This window comes from Balaenoptera borealis (assembly GCF_965194805.1).
Source record: "Balaenoptera borealis genome assembly, chromosome: X".
In the NCBI taxonomy this organism is placed as follows: domain Eukaryota; kingdom Metazoa; phylum Chordata; class Mammalia; order Artiodactyla; family Balaenopteridae; genus Balaenoptera; species Balaenoptera borealis.
The window spans coordinates 21,176,115-21,193,970 of record NC_138881.1 but is presented as its reverse complement, the minus strand read 5'-3'; the positions used below and the strand labels follow the sequence as shown (position 1 = coordinate 21,193,970).

General features: G+C 40.6%; 1 protein-coding gene across 2 annotated transcripts in view; it reads right to left on the bottom strand.

Annotated features, from left to right (window-relative positions):
* Positions 1 to 6,964: 6,964 nt before the first annotated feature.
* Positions 6,965 to 17,856, bottom strand: part of PDK3 (pyruvate dehydrogenase kinase 3) — a 66,574-nt gene continuing 55,682 nt past the window's right edge. For both annotated transcript variants that reach the window (XM_082375792.1, XM_082375791.1), the window contains 6 exons: positions 17,648 to 17,724; positions 16,274 to 16,375; positions 15,759 to 15,869; positions 13,495 to 13,608; positions 12,068 to 12,207; positions 6,965 to 7,207 (listed from right to left, as the gene is read on the bottom strand). In XM_082375792.1, coding sequence (XP_082231918.1) covers positions 7,177 to 7,207; positions 12,068 to 12,207; positions 13,495 to 13,608; positions 15,759 to 15,869; positions 16,274 to 16,375; positions 17,648 to 17,724 — 575 coding nt within the window. In that variant the 3' untranslated portion in view covers positions 6,965 to 7,176. The remainder of the gene's footprint in view (positions 7,208 to 12,067; positions 12,208 to 13,494; positions 13,609 to 15,758; positions 15,870 to 16,273; positions 16,376 to 17,647; positions 17,725 to 17,856) is intronic.

Here is a 17,856-nt window from a genome sequence, read left to right as displayed (position 1 = left end):
CCTCTTTTCCACTGCAAGCTTCCTGGATCCACTGTTACCACAAATCTACTACTCATTTCTCTAACATCAAAAAAAATCCCACCAAAAATATTGCCAATAGTCCAAACTGGACCGTGGGACTCCAGGCATCAAGCTCTACTGCTTATCCTTTTCAAGAGATGTGCAGAGTCCATCAAAGACTGAAGTCACCACTTCAAACTGGGAAGTGAGCCACCCCTGCAGAGTCAGCAGTGATGGAGGGAAAAGGATACAGAGACGGGAAGTCAAATACTATTATGGATTTATTAAACATTGCGAGGATATGAATGCGAGATAAGGGGTGGGCTTTCTTTTAATGCAGGCACTTAACTGCATCAGACATTTGTTTGGAGGCTTTCAGTAGTGATGCCCTAAGGTGCTTTCATTTATATGCAAATAAGTCAATTTAAAGGGCGACAAATCGGCTCTACTTATGGGAATAATTCAACTCATCCCCTCTCCTGCTCCAGCACTCGGCTCTACCCTCCCTGGGACCAGACAGGCAGCTGTCAGAAAACCGAAAGTGTCCTCCCCGGCTCTGCTGCTGCCTCCGAGGGAGCAGGACCACCACCGAGAGCCACCTGTGTCCCAGCATAAGTAGCTGCCCGCGTCTGGCTCCACTGACCCCATCACTGGGATCCTGGGCAAGTCAAGTCCAGGTTTTATAGATAGATGAAAGAAAAGGCAGAAACAATGGTTTCTCAAGGATTGTGTGACCTCAATATTGCTGTCATTTTATTTTCTTCATTTTGGGGGTTGAACACAGCTAATGCCAACCTACAGACTTGAGAGGGAAGCCGCCTTGGCTGACCCTTTCCTCCACCTCTCAAACCAGTTCGCAAGCGTTAATGTCCTCCTGACAAGCAGCTCTTTTCACTCCGGCATCATCAGCCAGAAGCTGGAATTGGGAAGATTTGGTTTCAATCATGATTTCTGAAGTTCTACAAAGACACATCTGGAACTGCTCTGATTGCATTTTCGTTACGAGGAAACAGCAGCCCACACCATTCAGTGCAATGTGACGATGAAAGCTGGCTCCCCTCACCTGACCATGGTTCCCCGCAAAGGGCTCAGCCCGCTCCTGGACCCAAAGTCACAGCGCCCCGCGGAGCCAGGCCCAGAAGACGGCCTCTCCAGATGCAGATGAACAGACACAAAGGAGACAAGGACTCAGGGCTCACCAATGCTTCCTCGTCCAAGGAACCCACCCGTCCGTGACAATGAAAACAAGTTACAGCGTTCGGTGCCTCCACCACCACTCGTCCTTTGCAACCCCCTTCCCGCCTTTATTTTTCTCCCAACTGTACTAGAAACTTTCCTTGTTGAGTGTCTCGTCTGACCCCCAGCCCGAACGTGAGCCCCGCGAGGCCAGGACTCCCGTCTGCTGTCATCACTGCCACGTGCCCAGCACTGGGCATTTCTAGCGTGCTGGAGACGCTCGCTATTATTTAAAGGGAGGAATGAACATGGCTTTCCTTTCCACAACTCCTCTGTCTACCACCTTCACTTCTTCCGTCCCTCACACGTGGACATGTGTTCCATTCTGCACTTCACACCAGGATGGAACCAGGGCCAAGACTCTGACCTGAGGGGAAGGCACTGAGCAAGGCTGTCACTCCTGCTCCTTGATCACTACGCTCGCCTCTGAAGGTGAGGAAAGCGTGCCCAGTGGAATACGCTGCCCGCTGAGGAAAGGAGGCTTCAATCCTACAAAGAGGCGAAATAAAACCCCCAATCTGTGATCCCCCTATAAATGCACTTTTGAAATATCAGTTTGTGTGACAGTAGGTCCCAGACCTACAAACCATCTCAAGGTATATTCATGAATATCAGCAATCATCCTGATGAGGACTTAACTCCTTCCTATTTCTTAATGAACCACAGTTTAAGATGGGTTGATGAAAAGACAGGTAAGAAAACCTGTGTCACAGTAAAGCTCTCATAGGGTCACCACCCTCCATTGGGCGGCTCAACTAGCAACCTGTTAGTAAAAAATAGTTTAAACTTCTCTTGATAATTCTGATTATGTGCTAGTTTGAAATATTCCATCATATTTAATTAACTAATAAAGCACTGTCAATGGCTGGTAACTTTTTAAGTTCATGAAAATGTCACATGCCCCCTGTTTTCAAACCAGAAGGTACTGACCTCTCTAATCAATGGATCAGGAACCCAAGTTAAAAGTTATCTTTCCACAAAGAACAATAAACAAAAATCCTGTATTAATTAAGTTATTAATGGTGCTTTCCAGCTAGTGATATTGGTTCCATCTGTTGACTAACATATAGCTTATGATTAGGAAGGACATTATCTTCAAAGTCAATGTTTAGGCAGCTGGACGGCTGGGAAGATGGCAGAGTAAATCATGTTTATATAAGTGCTCCTGCCCTTCAACACATACATCCAAAAGCTGAAAAAGAAGCTGTCTATGGGGAAACTAATAAAAGCCACCACCCCATACCGAGGACTCCAGGAGAGTGTCTGACAACCAAGTTGAGGACTAATCAGAGGAGGGTCCTCGAAGTTGTCAAGCAGGCCACAGTTGCTGGGCAGTTGCTGAGAGCGTTTCAAAGGACTCTACCAATCATTTCTTAACTTGGAGAAACAAAGCCTGGTGGCGGTCAGGACAAGCTGAGGGCACACTGCGTGGGCATGTTTCCTGAAGCAAAAACTAGGCGGGGAGGTTGACATCTCAGGTGCGCCGTTCGTGTGCAGAGGAGAGAAACAGTAACTCAGGAGCCAAACGCACAAACACTGACTACATATAATCCAGCAGAGCAGAGGGACGAACCCACCACACTCCTGCTGGGGCGACATCTAATGGACATGGGGAAACTCGAGGGCAATCCTCTCCCCCACTGGGACCCAGCCCCCCCAGGGCGAAGGATTCAACAGTGTCCACGGAAGGCACTCCAAGGAGGCTTTGCTTCACTCCTCCTTCCCCCGCGTCCAGATAGCAGCATGGAAAACAAAGACAGCCTCTGCCATTACATTCCATCAATATCCAGCCTTACAGTTCAGGGGCGCAGGTGATCAAATGCTTCTCACTTGAAAAAGGAGGAGTCAAGGAGGATTTATCCACACTCTTCTCGGCAGATAGAAATGGTCCCGTGCAAAGACCAACAAATAAGCAGAAAAAAGCCATCACAATACTTCTGCAACAAGAAAAAAGCAAAACAACACAAAAGGAATGAAAGAAGCAAAAGATAGATAAACACATTCTGGAAATAGAATCATTTCAGAAACCACGAAAACAGAGTTCAGCTTCCCAAGAAACGAAATAAGGAGTCAAAGAGGACAACACAATGAGAGAAAAAGCTGGCAGAGCTAAGGAAAGACACAGAGGGAAAAAAAAAAGAAAACTGTAGCAGAAGTGAAAGCCACATGGCAAGCATTGGGGCCCAGAATCAATACCACAGAAAAGAGAATCAGTGAAATGGGAGGTTAAGACCTGAGGAAAAAATCACACAGCAGGAAGAAAGACAAGGAGACCAAAAGCAATCAAAGGAAAGATAAATGTGAAGGACAGAGAACAGAGAGCCAATATAGGGACAGATTGTTGAACAAGAGAGCCAATAAACCGGTAAGAAATGCAGAAAGGCCCGAATGTCAATGTCTTATGCTCACTGAGTACCAGAAAAAGCCAACAGATAACTGTTGGCCCCGAGATACACTCGAATGAAGTTACTGCATTTCAAGGATAAACAAGAAATCACAAGTACTCAGGGCAAACAAGCAGTTCATCTACAAAAGGGGAAGAAAAATCTGTCTGGACTCAGCCCTCTCAGAACCACCACACACTAGAAGACAACAGAGTGATGTCTCCAAAGAACTGAGGGGAAAAAGACGTGATCCAAGAATCTGAGAGACAGCCAAGTTACTGTTCATAAAAGACGGCAACAGAAAGGCATCTGTTAACTATGCCAGAAAATCCAACTGAAACTGTAATCCAGTCCACCGAGAGATAAAAGCGTCGACTCTCGAATGTGGAGTCATTGTATGAGAAGGCTGGCAGCGAGCACTGACTTCATTCAAACATAGAATTAAGTCTAAATAACTGCAGTAATTACCTACAGTTATACACTTTAAAGTCGGCTGCCTTTCTAGGTAACAGCCGCCAAATCCATTCGATTATCTCCACTAACTATGCCAAAATGAAAACACACAAAAGAAAACCTTTCCTGAATGAAATTCTCTGACACTACAGAAAAATTTTGGTTTATAGCTTACCCTTGAGGGTTAATATACCCAAGAAACTCCTCAAAAAAGAGATAATGCTAATTACCTGGTGCATCGCTGAGAGCATGGACCTAGGAACAAGACGACCCAACTACTCACTTTGGTTCTTCCATGCCACCGTGGCAAACCACTGAACTGCTTTGGAACTCATATGAAAAAGAGAGATAATACCTGCATGGTCCACCGCATGGCATTGGAAGGATCAAACAGGATGCTGTATGCGAAAGTTCTTTGGAATCTATAAGCAAGGGTATAAAACCACGTCACCCGATTGGATGGCAAGAACCCATTATATTAAGGAGTCAAAATCAGTCATTCAGAGACAACGAAAGGATCAGATGGCTCCCATGGATCCATCACTACTTCCTTCCTCTTGTTTCTCTCCATTTTCAAGTCACCTCTTAGCACTATAAAAAGGAAATTCAGTACTTCCACAGCTCACAGCTCCTGACCGGAATTATTTTTAATTTGGAAACAAAGACAGTTTAAGAACTTAGAAAGATGTTGCCCACCACCCGAGGTAAATGTCTGTCAATTTCCATTCACTAATTCAGCTAATATTCATTAAGCACCTACTATGTGCCAGGTCCTACTTCAAATAGTAGACACTGTCCCCAAATACTTAAAGATGAGTAAATGAGAGGGAAATGCAGGGCAATTTGGGAGGACTAAAGAAATTTAGCTGAAAGACGGTTAATGTCTATGTACATTACAACATGTAGAAATGTGACCAGATACATAGAGACAAAGCACAGCAACCAGCCAGAGGGATGCACCTAAGTTCAGAGAATGATGTACGGCCAACAGGAAGGATAAATGGATACTTGGGGCAGCTAAATTGTGTGAATGCAAGATGTTCTGAAACTCTTCTTATGGTTGCTTCGGAAGCAAAGTTAATTTCTTAATGCAGAAAACAAAGACAGGTGAGGCAAGATTGTCCTGGTGTCAGATGGATATGAGTAAGCCAAAAAGTATATCAGTAAAGGACTACCAGTTAAGTCATTGAAACATTGAAAGAAATCTTGACTTTTGAAAAAGACCTGAAAAGAGAGGAATATCATAGGCTTTTTTCACATCAGCTTTTCCATCTGCATCCTTTACATGGAGCTTGGGGTGAGGGCATAACAATCAATGGGAATTCCTCAAGCACACAGAACAAGGCAGGAGGGAACACTCCCGAATCTGCTGCCTCCTTCCCTTACAGTATATCACACGTGAAAGTGTAAAGGGCTGTGGTTGGAAATGCAGGCCAAGTAAGATACTGACAGATGATCTGAAACTTATAAGAAAGCTGGAGTCCTTAAAAATAAAGGGCTGTTATTTTTACATCTTTATACCACAAGGAAACAATCATATGGAACTCAGTCTTCAGGAAACAGACCTCCATACGGACCACCTCATCACCCATATCTTGGAAGTACGTCGGTCTTTTTCTTACCTGAATAATTATGAGTCCCCTGATGAGAGCCTTCTAAGGATGGGAGAGATGAGGTCTTTCTAAAGATGAAAGAACTATCATGAGCTCAGGTAACATAATAAAATGAAAGAATATCAGATTTGGTGGAACTAAGAGAAACAGAGGTGCCATCAAGCCAAGCGCAGCTGGTCAGAGCACAACTCCACCCAGGGGAAAACTGTGACTAAAGAAGGAGGAATACTTTACAAGTGACAGCTCTGAACTCAGAGAACTCAATACTTAAACACTGGATGGAAACATTTACATGGATGTTAAAAGAGAGCAGAAGTCAAAGTAGATCATAAATATATGAAAAATTATAGTGAAGAGAAACACATCCTGTGGAGCTTTATAAGTTGTGAATTTTAATCTGGACTCTCAGCTTCTGTTTCTAAGAGTAAATACAACATGGCTCCTCTTTCCTCACCCCAAGTCCTCTGCCAAGTCCACCTTTCAGCAAAGAATAAACTATGGTGAAAATCAGATAGACAATTCTAAAACCGGCTAAACTTCATGAAAATATAAATTATGAAGACCTGGGGCATTTTTTAAAATAAACTAGAAAGAACTTTTCCCTTCGGTCTATTTTACGACTAGTAAAGTGCATCACATAGGGACTTAGAAAACTACAAAGGAATATAACATGACAAAAGGACAGTATTCAGAGGTAAAACTGTTACATAAGCATAAAAATTCCACTTCCCACTCTTTACGAACTTGATAATGACCAGAAGGTAGACTTTCACCTAAGATCTTTGAAACCAAGCAGTTAAGTGAAAAATTCCAAGACAACTTTTGGAATGCTTTAATTGACAGAATGGAAGTATACAAATGAATTTCAAAATAAAATCTATGCATCCAAGAGGAAGATCTAACACGAAAGTACCCATACCTCACAATGAGAATCCGGTCAGATGGAAGAAGGCCAAAGTCTAAATCAGAGAGTGAGGAGGGATGCATAAGAGAAAGGAAGGGCCCAGGGACCGAATTATCAAGACATGCTAAGCTGACGTCCTCAAATTCCAGACTCCCCGGGCCTTAGCTGGTGGTTTGGGACAAACATGGTATTTGGTCAGCAAAGAGCAACAGTAGAGATCGGCTGTATCTGGAACGGGGAGGGAGCTGAGAAATCTGGGGAGACTGCAGACACTCTATGATAACGAGGACAGAGGTATGAGGACGCGAGTGCTAACAAGGTTCTGTGTCCCCTTATGACAGGCGCCAACCAAACCACGACAACGTACTACGAAAAATGACTCAAGTTACTACTTTAGTGGAAGATCTGAAGTAGCTACAGGAAACTTCTGTGGAAAAGGTCCATCTCATACAGAGAGAAAATACACATTCAGACACTGGATTAACTATAGTGCCACACGCAGAGTCGGTGGAGGAAAGGAGTTCTTTCTGGGTGACTTGCAGAAGACCATCTTTTCTTCATGGAGAGGACCGAAGCATTCAGTTCTTTACAAAGTTCTGTTAGTCTTGAACTTGTCCCTACAAAGAAAATAATGGGAATATCCACAGTGAGTTTATGAGGACAACCTTCTCTATTTTACCCGAGACTTACTCAGAGCATTTAGTTACAGTGATGATTCAAAATCCCGTGCCTTATCTCAGAATTATTCTCTATGGTTACTACAGAAAATGAATTACCATTTAATGACTTATATATACTTTAAAACAGTTCTTTCCTCTCAGTTAAAAACCTGATTAGAAATGAGGAATCACTGCTAATGGGTATGGGGTTTCTTTGGGGGATGGTGAATATGTTCTGAAATTAGACAGTGGGTGAGGATCACACAACTCTGTGAATATACCAAAAGCCACTGAATTGTACACTTCAAAAGGCTGAATTATATCTCAATAAAGCTGTAATTAAAAATCTGCTTAGGAAATAAATTTTCTTAGAATTTCTCTTTCCCCTAGTGAATTTACCATACCTACTAAATACTTTCCCAAGGTGGCCACCAATTATCCTATTTGTATAATTGAAACATCAGGCTAACCATTTAAAAATCTTAAAAACTGCTTTCTGCTAAAATTTGTCTAAGATATTAGAAATGAAGGCTCATACTTATCCGCAGTATACAACCCGCTAAACTATTTAAAGTTTTAAATAGACTTTTTCAAAATTTTTATTTATTTATTTATTTATTTTTGGCTGCATTGGGTCTTTGTTGCTGCGTGCAGGCTTTCTCTAGTTGCAGCAAGCGGGGGCTACTCTTCATTGCAGTGTGCAGGCTTCTCACTGCGGTGGTTTCTCTTGTTGCGGAGCACGGGCTCTAGGCACACGGGCTTCAGTAGTTGTGGCTTGAGGGCTCTAGAGCGCAGGCTCAGTAGTTGTGGCGCGTGGGCTTAGTTGTTCTGCGGCATGTGGGATCTTCCCAGACCGGGGCTTGAACCCATGTCCCCTGCATTGGCAGGCGGATTCTTAACCACTGTGCCACCATGGAAATCCTAAACAGCCTTTAAAACAATATTCAACAAAGGCCATCTTTTAACAATCCAAATGGACCTAATGTTTATAAAGACTGCTTCTGTGCTACCCAAATAACTCCCCCTACTAGAGCCATAGCTGGAATTAACTGCTCACACCGATGCCCAACATGCTACTTGACTTACATACGGACTGAAAATGGAATCAAGGGAAAGTGATCCAGGTGTTTCAAGCTAATTTAGCTTAATCTCCGCCGGGAATGGTGTGCGTATGTGTCTACACACACCTGTGTGTACACTCACACTCATGTGCACAAACCAAACTCCTCTAGATTTCATCATTTGAGGTGAGTGACCAGTCCGGCAATACTGCACAGAGGTCCATCACAATACTTCTGTAGAAAAGAACAAACATCAATATAGATACCCTTTATATCATTCATCAGAAAAGACCAATGCTACTATAAAGGTACAAAATCACAAAGCTATATAAACTCTATTTGCATACAAATACCTTTCTGTTGCACTATGTTAGGAATCAAGGTTTTCAGAGTAAGGGGAAATATATACAATTAAAATATAATAGCGAGGGACTTCCCTGGTGGTGCAGTGGTTAAGAATCCGCCTGCCAATGCAGGGGACACGGGTTCGAGCCCTGGTCCGGGAAGATCCCACGTGCCGCGGAGCAACTAAGCCCGTGCGCCACAACTACTGAGCCTGTGCTCTAGAGCCCGCGAGCCACAACTACTGAAGCCTGAGCGCCTAGAGCCCATGCTCCGCAACAGGAGAAGGCACTGCAATGAGAAGCCCACGCACCGTAACGAAGAGTAGCCCCCGCTCGCCGCAACTAGAGAAAGCCCGCATGCAGCAACGAAGACCCAACACAGCCAAAAATAAATAAATAAATAAAAAATTAAAAAATATTAGCGAGAAACACTGAAATGTTAAAATCGAATAAAAATATCAATATGAACTTATGATCTTAAAAAAGATATGTATTTTATAGGTCTGCCCAGAAAAGGGGACTAGAAAAGGTATAATGTACAGCTCCAACACCCAGATTAGGGTCTCATATACCCATTAAAAGGAAACAGGAGTCCCTGAGGAAAATGGCTGATTCTAGGCAAAGTGTAAGATGAGCCTAGGACATGATCTTGGGCCAGAAAGCAAGGAAGCTTTCAAAGATGAATACGGTTTTATCAATGGAACACAAAGGATCTGGCTCAAAATAGCTTCCAATGGCCAAAGGTGTGCCAGTTTTAGCATCAAAAAGATGGCCACTACATGCAATGACATGGGTGAACCTCACAGAAAGCCAGACACAAAAAGAGCACACACTATATCTTCCTTTTGTTTTAAGTTCAAGCAGTGAGAGAGTCAGATATAGTGATAGGGGACAGAGTTGGAATAATTGTTACACGGTAGGGAGGGAAAAAGGAGGAGAGTCTGACTAGAAAGCAGCCTTTTCAGGTGCTGGAAATATAGGTGTAAAAATTCATTAAGTTATAAACTTAAGATTTGTACACTTTTTATATATATATGTTAAATATTGATTGAAACATATCAAAGCAATAAAAATCTACAATATCCATAATAATACTTAAAAAAGAGAAAGCCAGAAACTCATTGGTCAAATTTAAGGTGGTTGTTAACTCAACTTCTTACCTTGAAAATTGGTAATTAAAGGGTAAGATTGAAATGCTTATCCTGCCTTGCCAGGAGGAACTGTACTTCAAAAGGTACCTAAATGACCCTAGTTGTTGAGGAAGAACTTTATAGGAGAATGTCAGCTAATAATTGTCAAAGGAATGATACTAACAAAAAAAACCTCATCATTTTATAAACATTAATAAAGTTACTGATTAAGGCCAAATTTATCAACTGGTGCTAAAAACCACTAGGTGATGGTTGCATGGTGCCGAAATAACATGACAAAATAACACTACGCAGATTACTTTCTGGTTGAGAAGGGAAAATTAACTACACTATGGAGGGATCAGACAGCCATCATCTGAATTACGGTCAGTCTTAACATTACTAATGGTGGATCAACCAGACATCATGGGTCTCAGAGTGTAATTCTGCAATAGTATTTATGAAATATTCTAGCAAAAAATGTTCCACTGAGCCTTTAGATGAACTTCCAGTTTATGGGAGATACAGGGAAAGGGGGACAAATTAAATAAAACTTCAAAGACAAAATCAAAGGTGGGACATTTTTTCAGGACAACTGGTATGGTCCAACAACAAAAGATTGTTCTAGATTAAAAACAGCTTGAGACCTACTCAGATGTGTTATGTGGTCCTGGAACTGATTTGTCGTTTGGACAAATCAGGGGAATTTTCATGATGAAAATGTATTGACACGGAAAGGTGGAGATGGTTAAATGAAATAAAACTAGGTTGTACAATAGTATGAAAAGTATGATCTCATTTGGGGAAAATACATATACATATATACAAATAGCAAAATATCTGGAAGAACACAGATAAAGCTCTAAGAATGGTAATCTCTGGGTTATGGGAATACAGCAGTTTCTTTTTTCTTTTTTTGCTTTTTTATATTTCCTAATTTTTTACAATGTTCATATACTGCTTTTCTATTACTAAAAGGTTACTTTAAATTAAACAAATAATCAGAACCCTTACTCCTGCTAGCAGAGCTGGAGCTTAAAGGTAGTCAGAAGAAAAAGAAAATTGGAAACCAAAGATTGGATTATTGTCCTTATTACCACAAAGTAGTGAAACTTGTTTTTCTATGATTGATAATTTTCCTCTTTTTCATTTTTTTTTATTGTGGTAAATTGTACATAAAATTTACCACCTGGTTAAGATGGTAAAAAAATGTTTTATTAAGTGTACAGTCCAGTGGCATTAAGTACATTCACAGTGTTGTACCACCATTAACACCATCCATCTCCAGAACGTTTTCATCTTTCTCCACTGAAACGCTGTCCTCATTAAATACTAAATTCCATTTCCCCCTACTCCCCAGCCCTGGCAACCACCATCCTACTTTCTTTTTTTTTTTGATGAAAGCTTCTTTCTTTCTTTATTTCTTTTTGGCTGTGTTGGGTCTTCGTTTCTGTGCGAGGGCTTTCTCTAGTTGCGGCGAGCGGGGACCACTCTTCATCGCGGTGTGCGGGCCTCTCACTGTCGCGGCCTCTCTTGTTGCGGAGCACAGGCTCCAGACACGCAGGCTCAGTAATTGTGGCTCACGGGCCTAGCCACTCCGCGGCATGTGGGATCTTCCCAAACCAGGGCTCGAACCCATGTCCCCTGCATTGGCAGGCAGATTCTCAACCACTGCGCCACCAGGGAAGCCCCATCCTACTTTCTGTCTCTAGGTGCCTCACGTAAGTGGAATCATACAATATTTGTCCTTTTGGATCTGGCTTATTTTACTTAGCATAATGACTTCAAGGTTTATCTATATTGTAGCATGTCAGAACTTTATTCCTTTTAAAGGCTGAATAATAATACTCTGTTAGATGGATAAACCACATTTTGTTTACCTTGACTGATAATTTTAACTTCTTTATTTTTCCAGTTTCAACCCACCTACAGACTTTCTCTAAACATTCTTCTGTGAATTCTATGGATGATGACAAATTACAAATTAATTACTTTTTAAATAAGATTCATGGCAGGATAAACCCTGCTTACTGCTTTTGATATCTCCACAGGGCAAGGACTCCTAGAACATCAAGGCCTCTACTGGAATTGCTACTCTGGCTACCCAATTCCTTCTATCCTTCCTGTCTGGGGTGAAAAAGCTACTCCATTCTTTCTTTAGGGATCACTTTGCTTTTTCAGTGATAAAACCACAAAGATGTGGCTGAAAACATCAATCGTCCGGCTGGTACACACTGGAGAAAAATCAGATACTTTGTAATAGAAAGAAAAGTGGTAAATTACTGCTTCGCCTTGTATTTGGAAGCATCCCTGGGTTCACTGCTGGGATTGCTCCAATCGTCAGCTTCAGGTGTGGTCTTGTAATGGCGCCATGCGGACTTATTAAAAACTGGAAGTCTCTCAAATGATTCACTTGAAAGAGCCTAAGGAAAAACAAAAATGGACACCAAAGGTCCACAGTGTCATCTTGCTCACATGAAATACTAACCCAAATTTTATTATTTAAAACATTAGAAACTTTATTAATACATATTTTTAGAGTTATATTAAAATTACATTATTTCAGTAATTTACTTAGACTGATCAGGATGAAATTAAAGCTTTTTTAAAGGAATAAAAACATTCACTCATGAAAAACCAGTACTGAAGTACACATGACCAAAACAAAAACTATTTTAGTTCAGTTAATACTGATGTGAGATAGTCAATTGTCTTGACTATATGGTCTTAGACCAAACACTACTGTTCACTGGGCAACTGTTCTCCCAGAGGGCCCTGAAGAAATAGTTTCATACACAGTAGATTTATAAATATAAGCTCATAAAGTGATATCAAATAGCATATCATTTATATGCGTTGGCATCTAAGATAAACACTCAAAATAACTGGTTATCTTATCATATAACATATGACACACTATGCAGCTGTTAAAAGGAAGAGCCAGTTCTGTATGAACTGATGTGGAAAGATCTCCAAGATATATTGGAAAGTAAAAAAAAAGTAAAGTGCTAAAATAATCATTTGTGTGAAAAAAAATCAGATTTCCCCCCATATTTTTATCAATGCAGAATCAACTTCCATGAGGATCCACATGAAACTGGCATCCATGGTCACCCCTGGGAAAGAGAACCAGGTGGCTCTGGGCCACTGATGGGAGAGACTTAGTTTTCCCTTTTGTAGCTTTAAAATTTTGTACTATGTGCCCATATTACATGTTCAAAAAATGCTCCAAATATTCTAGAGTTTAGAAGTAAATAAAAGTCTGACTCCACCAACGAATGAGAAAACTTGTGTTACAGAGAACTTTGTTATTCCATCAGACTTTTAGGTAACCATATTATGAGCACTGAATTCTTGCAACTTTGGGAAAGCCAGCAAGTTTCTAAAGCAAAAGACTAAAAGAATTCAGTTTATGAAAACCTGTCTCCTTTTAGATTAGTCCTTTCAATGGGTACACAATTTTTTAAAAACTCACAACTTAGAATTATGGTTTTAAAAATCAATATTTAAATTTTTTCCTCTCCATGTTTCCTATTTTGCTATATCTGAGCATAAAATCAAGGGTAGGACATAACTTGGTTTTCACGAAAAACTGGAGTAAATCCGAGCTGAATATAGGAGATGATATAGTGCTGTTCTCCATTAGTTATTAGAACTTATAGCTTTAAAAAGTAAAGATGCCTTCATATAACAGAAATAAAATGCAGTACCTTCAAATAAATGACAGCATCAGTACCCACGCCTTCCATAGAATAGAGTTTTAGATCTCCTTGAAAATATCTAGCATACAGACGAGAAATTGGCAAGCCATAACCAAATCCAGCCTATCGAGAAAAGAAAATTAATATGGTGAGACAGGCACAAAATGCTAACAACACATTGAGTCTGAGGACCATCTGGAAGATTAAAATAAATTCTTGATTCATATTTAAAGCAAAAAAATTATTGATCCAAACTTTACAATGATGTATATGCTCATCTGTGGCAAACAATCTGTTTTCATCCTGCAAAAATACTTCTCACATGTTTGGAAAAGAACAGAAATACTCCGATTTTTGACTAATGCTTTTTGAACGTTTTAAAGCAAATTGTTAGCATTGTTAAATCCCAAATCAAGCGGAATTTGAACCAAAAACCAAAGTAAACCACATCATTCCAAAGTTCCACTATGATTTCTTTGCTCAATTAAATTGAGTAGCACGGGAGTTGAAATCTAACCGTACCAAGGCTAACACAATGAAAAGAAAGCAATCTCCTAAGAGCTACTTCCTAAGGCTCTGAGAACGCTGCAATATTTTGACATGTGGTAGTCCATCTATTCTTAGAGACAAGAAAACAATTCCAGTACCCTCCTATACCTCTATGTCATAGAACCTTGACTGTCAGTAACAGGTTGTTGGGGGAAGAAAAAAAAAGGTCTCCGATATTGATAAGAACAATTGAGACTAATTTCCAACACTCTGGGGTGGAGGGGAAGGGGCTGTTCCTCAAGCTTCGAGCCCTCTGATTAAGTCCACCGACAGGGTGTCAAAGGATCAATAGGAGTTGTCTGGGAGGACATTTCCGAAAAAGAAATGCGTGTGTCACGGCACAGAGCTGTAACATAGTAAGGTGTATGATGAAGAAGTTAACGTTTCCTAGTAGTACATACCCACTCGCCCGCTTAAAAGCTGAGGAGAGCTGACTAACTGGGAGAGATGCTAGTGGAAGCATTTCTTCAAAAGGAGAGCCACCAGGCACACTGGACAAAATACAGACATGGCCAGTGCCAGCTTGACGATAATGAGCTCAATGACCTTGGGCAAACCAGTAACCTCATTTCCTCATCTATAAAATGGGAGGTGGGATGCACATTTTTTAGAGCTCTCTTACTTCAATTGCTCAGTGTCACTTTAAAAAAACGATGACATCACAGCTGTCCTCAAGATGCTATTTTGAGACCATAACAGACGATCCATATTCCTTTTAAACAATTGCACAAGGTTCTAGATTTGCTTGTAGTGTCTTTTTTTCTTTTGACATTTATTTAAGTAGGTACCAGAAACTAGTCAAGGCAATGGCCTTCAAATTGATCTTTCAAGAATTTTCTTGAGTCCTATGTAAACGACTTCCTCTCTGTTTTCAATATGCAGTGTTAACAAACCCTGTCTAGAATAAATGATGCTAAGTGTTGGATTTTATTCATACATATGAAATATAATCTTACGTGCTTGTCAGTCAGGTACAACTTGAAAATGAAAATTTACACCCTGAACCATTTTGCAGACTGACCGATATGTTGCTGTGCTTAATGACAAAGGGTTCAGTTGTTGTTTGTCAATTAGAAACACTCAGCGGGGGGAAGAAAGTGTGGCCCTACCAGGATCTAAATGCTGCCATGGTAACCAGAGGCTTTCCTCACTTCCTGAAGGTTATTTCCACAGTGAGACAGAAAGGGCTCTGAAAATGCATACGCCACCTATATGTTTCCTGCTTATGTTATTTCATATAAAAAATTTAATGTGTTCATAATTTAACACTTTAATTATATAAACAAATTTGGCGGGGGAAGTTCAAAGGCCCTGGGTGATTTGGGCCTCTATGGTATGCAGCGCCAAAGTGCCCAGGGCCAGCTGCAGCCAGACACGCTGTGCTGTTCCCTGCTCACCTGCTATTAAACTTCCACCCCCTCCAAGGGGAGTGCCAGGTGGTAAATGGTGCTCCGGAAGCAGTCTTAACCACAGGGAAATGCTTTTTCTCTGTATTGGGGAGGTAGGTACTCAGCTCTGAGTGTTTCTTGGACACAAATTAGAGAAGAAATCTGAGTCCAAAAGAGTCATAAAGAAAGCAGCAGTGGAATAAAATTCTCCCTCCTTCAAACCATGCGGGAAACATTCAAATGCAACAAGGCTAATGCGACAACCGGGGGAAAGAGCCAGCTCTGTCCCTTCTCGAGTGAATGGTCTTTCCTCTAGCAGCAGTTTCAGAGGCTTACCAGTGGTGCGGCTCTCGTAGGCTCCAGGCTAGGTCTCGGAGCAGTTGAATACATGTAGTTAAAAAGACGATCTATTTTTCGTAGTGGGACCCCACCACCTAGGTCACTTATCTGTAATGTACAAAATGTTAAAAGGAAGAAAAACAAGAAGTCATCAATCTATACTTAGTAGGAGGCAAGGAGTTCATTAAATAAAGTACATACTAGATTACTCTAAACCATGCAAGGGCTTGAACCCCCAATGAAATATGGTCCCTTTGTGAACAGTGTAAAACAAAGGAGGCGGGCAAGTGGGCTTAGGACCCAATAGGCTTGGGTTTGAGATCTTGTTCAGCTCCCTAAAAAATGGGGTTCTAATGAAGTTTAAACGAGGTAGCTTAAGCCAAGGATCAAATGTAGTACTTACAAATAAGACACTCAGTTCTCAGTTCTCTTCCCTTCCCTTTGATTCCTCAATGTTTACACACTATTAAATTAACTGATAATTCAAGTATACGTACAAATAAAGCAGTTACCTTAATGGATAAGTCTTCTTTACCCAGAGTAACAAGGGTTTTAACAGCTGGGTAGCCCTCTTTTCTATCTTCATATAGTTCAACTGTCGCTCTCATTGAGTTCTGAAATCATAGAACCTTTTTTTTTTTAGCATGCCACCAACTCACAAACTACAACTTTAAAAAAAGAAACTAGCAAAAGATTACTGATACACAACAATTCTTTCGTGGGGCAAAAATCAGTTGGATTTATATGGCACTTTTTTCCCCTCTAAAGAACTTAACTAAACGTGTGTTCAGAACAAGGAAAAATTTCTTGATGCTTTACTTTGTTTTTATCTCGTTTTAGTCTCATCCACCATACTAAATGCTTATTTTCCTTTCCTTCCTGTTTTCTTTTTGTTTTTGCTTTAGGGTATTTAAATTATTCAACTCTTAACCAAGAGGGATGTTTCTATCACGTGTAATGAGGCTGCAGAGGCTTTAAATCCCACTATCAGTCTGCACTTACAGAGCACCCTTCCTCTAAAGAAGGCGGAAAACCTGAGAGGATTCGTGCTTCCCACAAAAATTAATCATTTGGCTGGAAAAAAAAAAGTAGAAGAAATGTCAGGTGAAAAGAAATTCTGAAAAAGCCACAGCTGTTGAAGAGCAGGTTCACAACTGAATGCCCATCTCAACCTTAAGTGTCACATCAGTAACATAATTTTGGGAAGCAAATCAGCGTAACTGATTTTTCAGGTGTTCGGTTTAGGGTTTTACACATTGGAAGAAATGGAATTGTAGCTCAAATGCCTTGTGCCTGTAATACTGCTACTTACATGCCATTAGCTACTGGTTAATAAAAGCAACAGCTTAAGGTATAGAGAGTCTTTTTTCTTTTGGTCCAGCCCTTCCACATCTTTGCCCCCTGCCTCTGTCAGATCTTCTGAATTTTCTAAATTGACTCAAATGCGTAAAAGTGTTAACGCATCTTTCAGGACTGGAACAACTGCTAATGCACCGACATGGTTAATGTTCAGAAACATAAAGATGCATAAACATGTTTTTATTTTGATCTGGCTACCATCAATAAAGCCTTTGCCAGATTTGGAAACTAAAAAGCATCTCTAAGCTCAGATCTGAAGAAAAAAGAGTATGGATTTTACATAAAGCCACTAAAGTACAATTCAGCTTCAAAATCAATATGTACTAATATTCATGAAGACTCTACTGTACACAGCAAATTTTCATCTCACAGTGTACAAATTATAAAACCCACAGGGTATCAGAAATAGAATTTTAAAAATGGTTATGCAAAACCTTTTTCTTATGCTAATCTGATGAATCCATTATGCCCTGAATCAAAGTAATTTAAAATGAAGACTTCTTTCCATGTTTTTAAATTCCACTTACCTTGAACAACTCAAATAGCATGTGAAACAGATGTGAGGGCACATAAACTACCTGAATAGGTTTGTCTGGAGCTTTGGCTGAAAACAGAGACAAAACCGTCAATGAGTAAGGATCAAAACTAGAAGAAAGTCAAGAATGTTGTTTGCATCCTTTCTTCCAAGTACATAAAAAAAGAACTCTACAAAAGGCCAGCGTAGGCTTCCAACTCT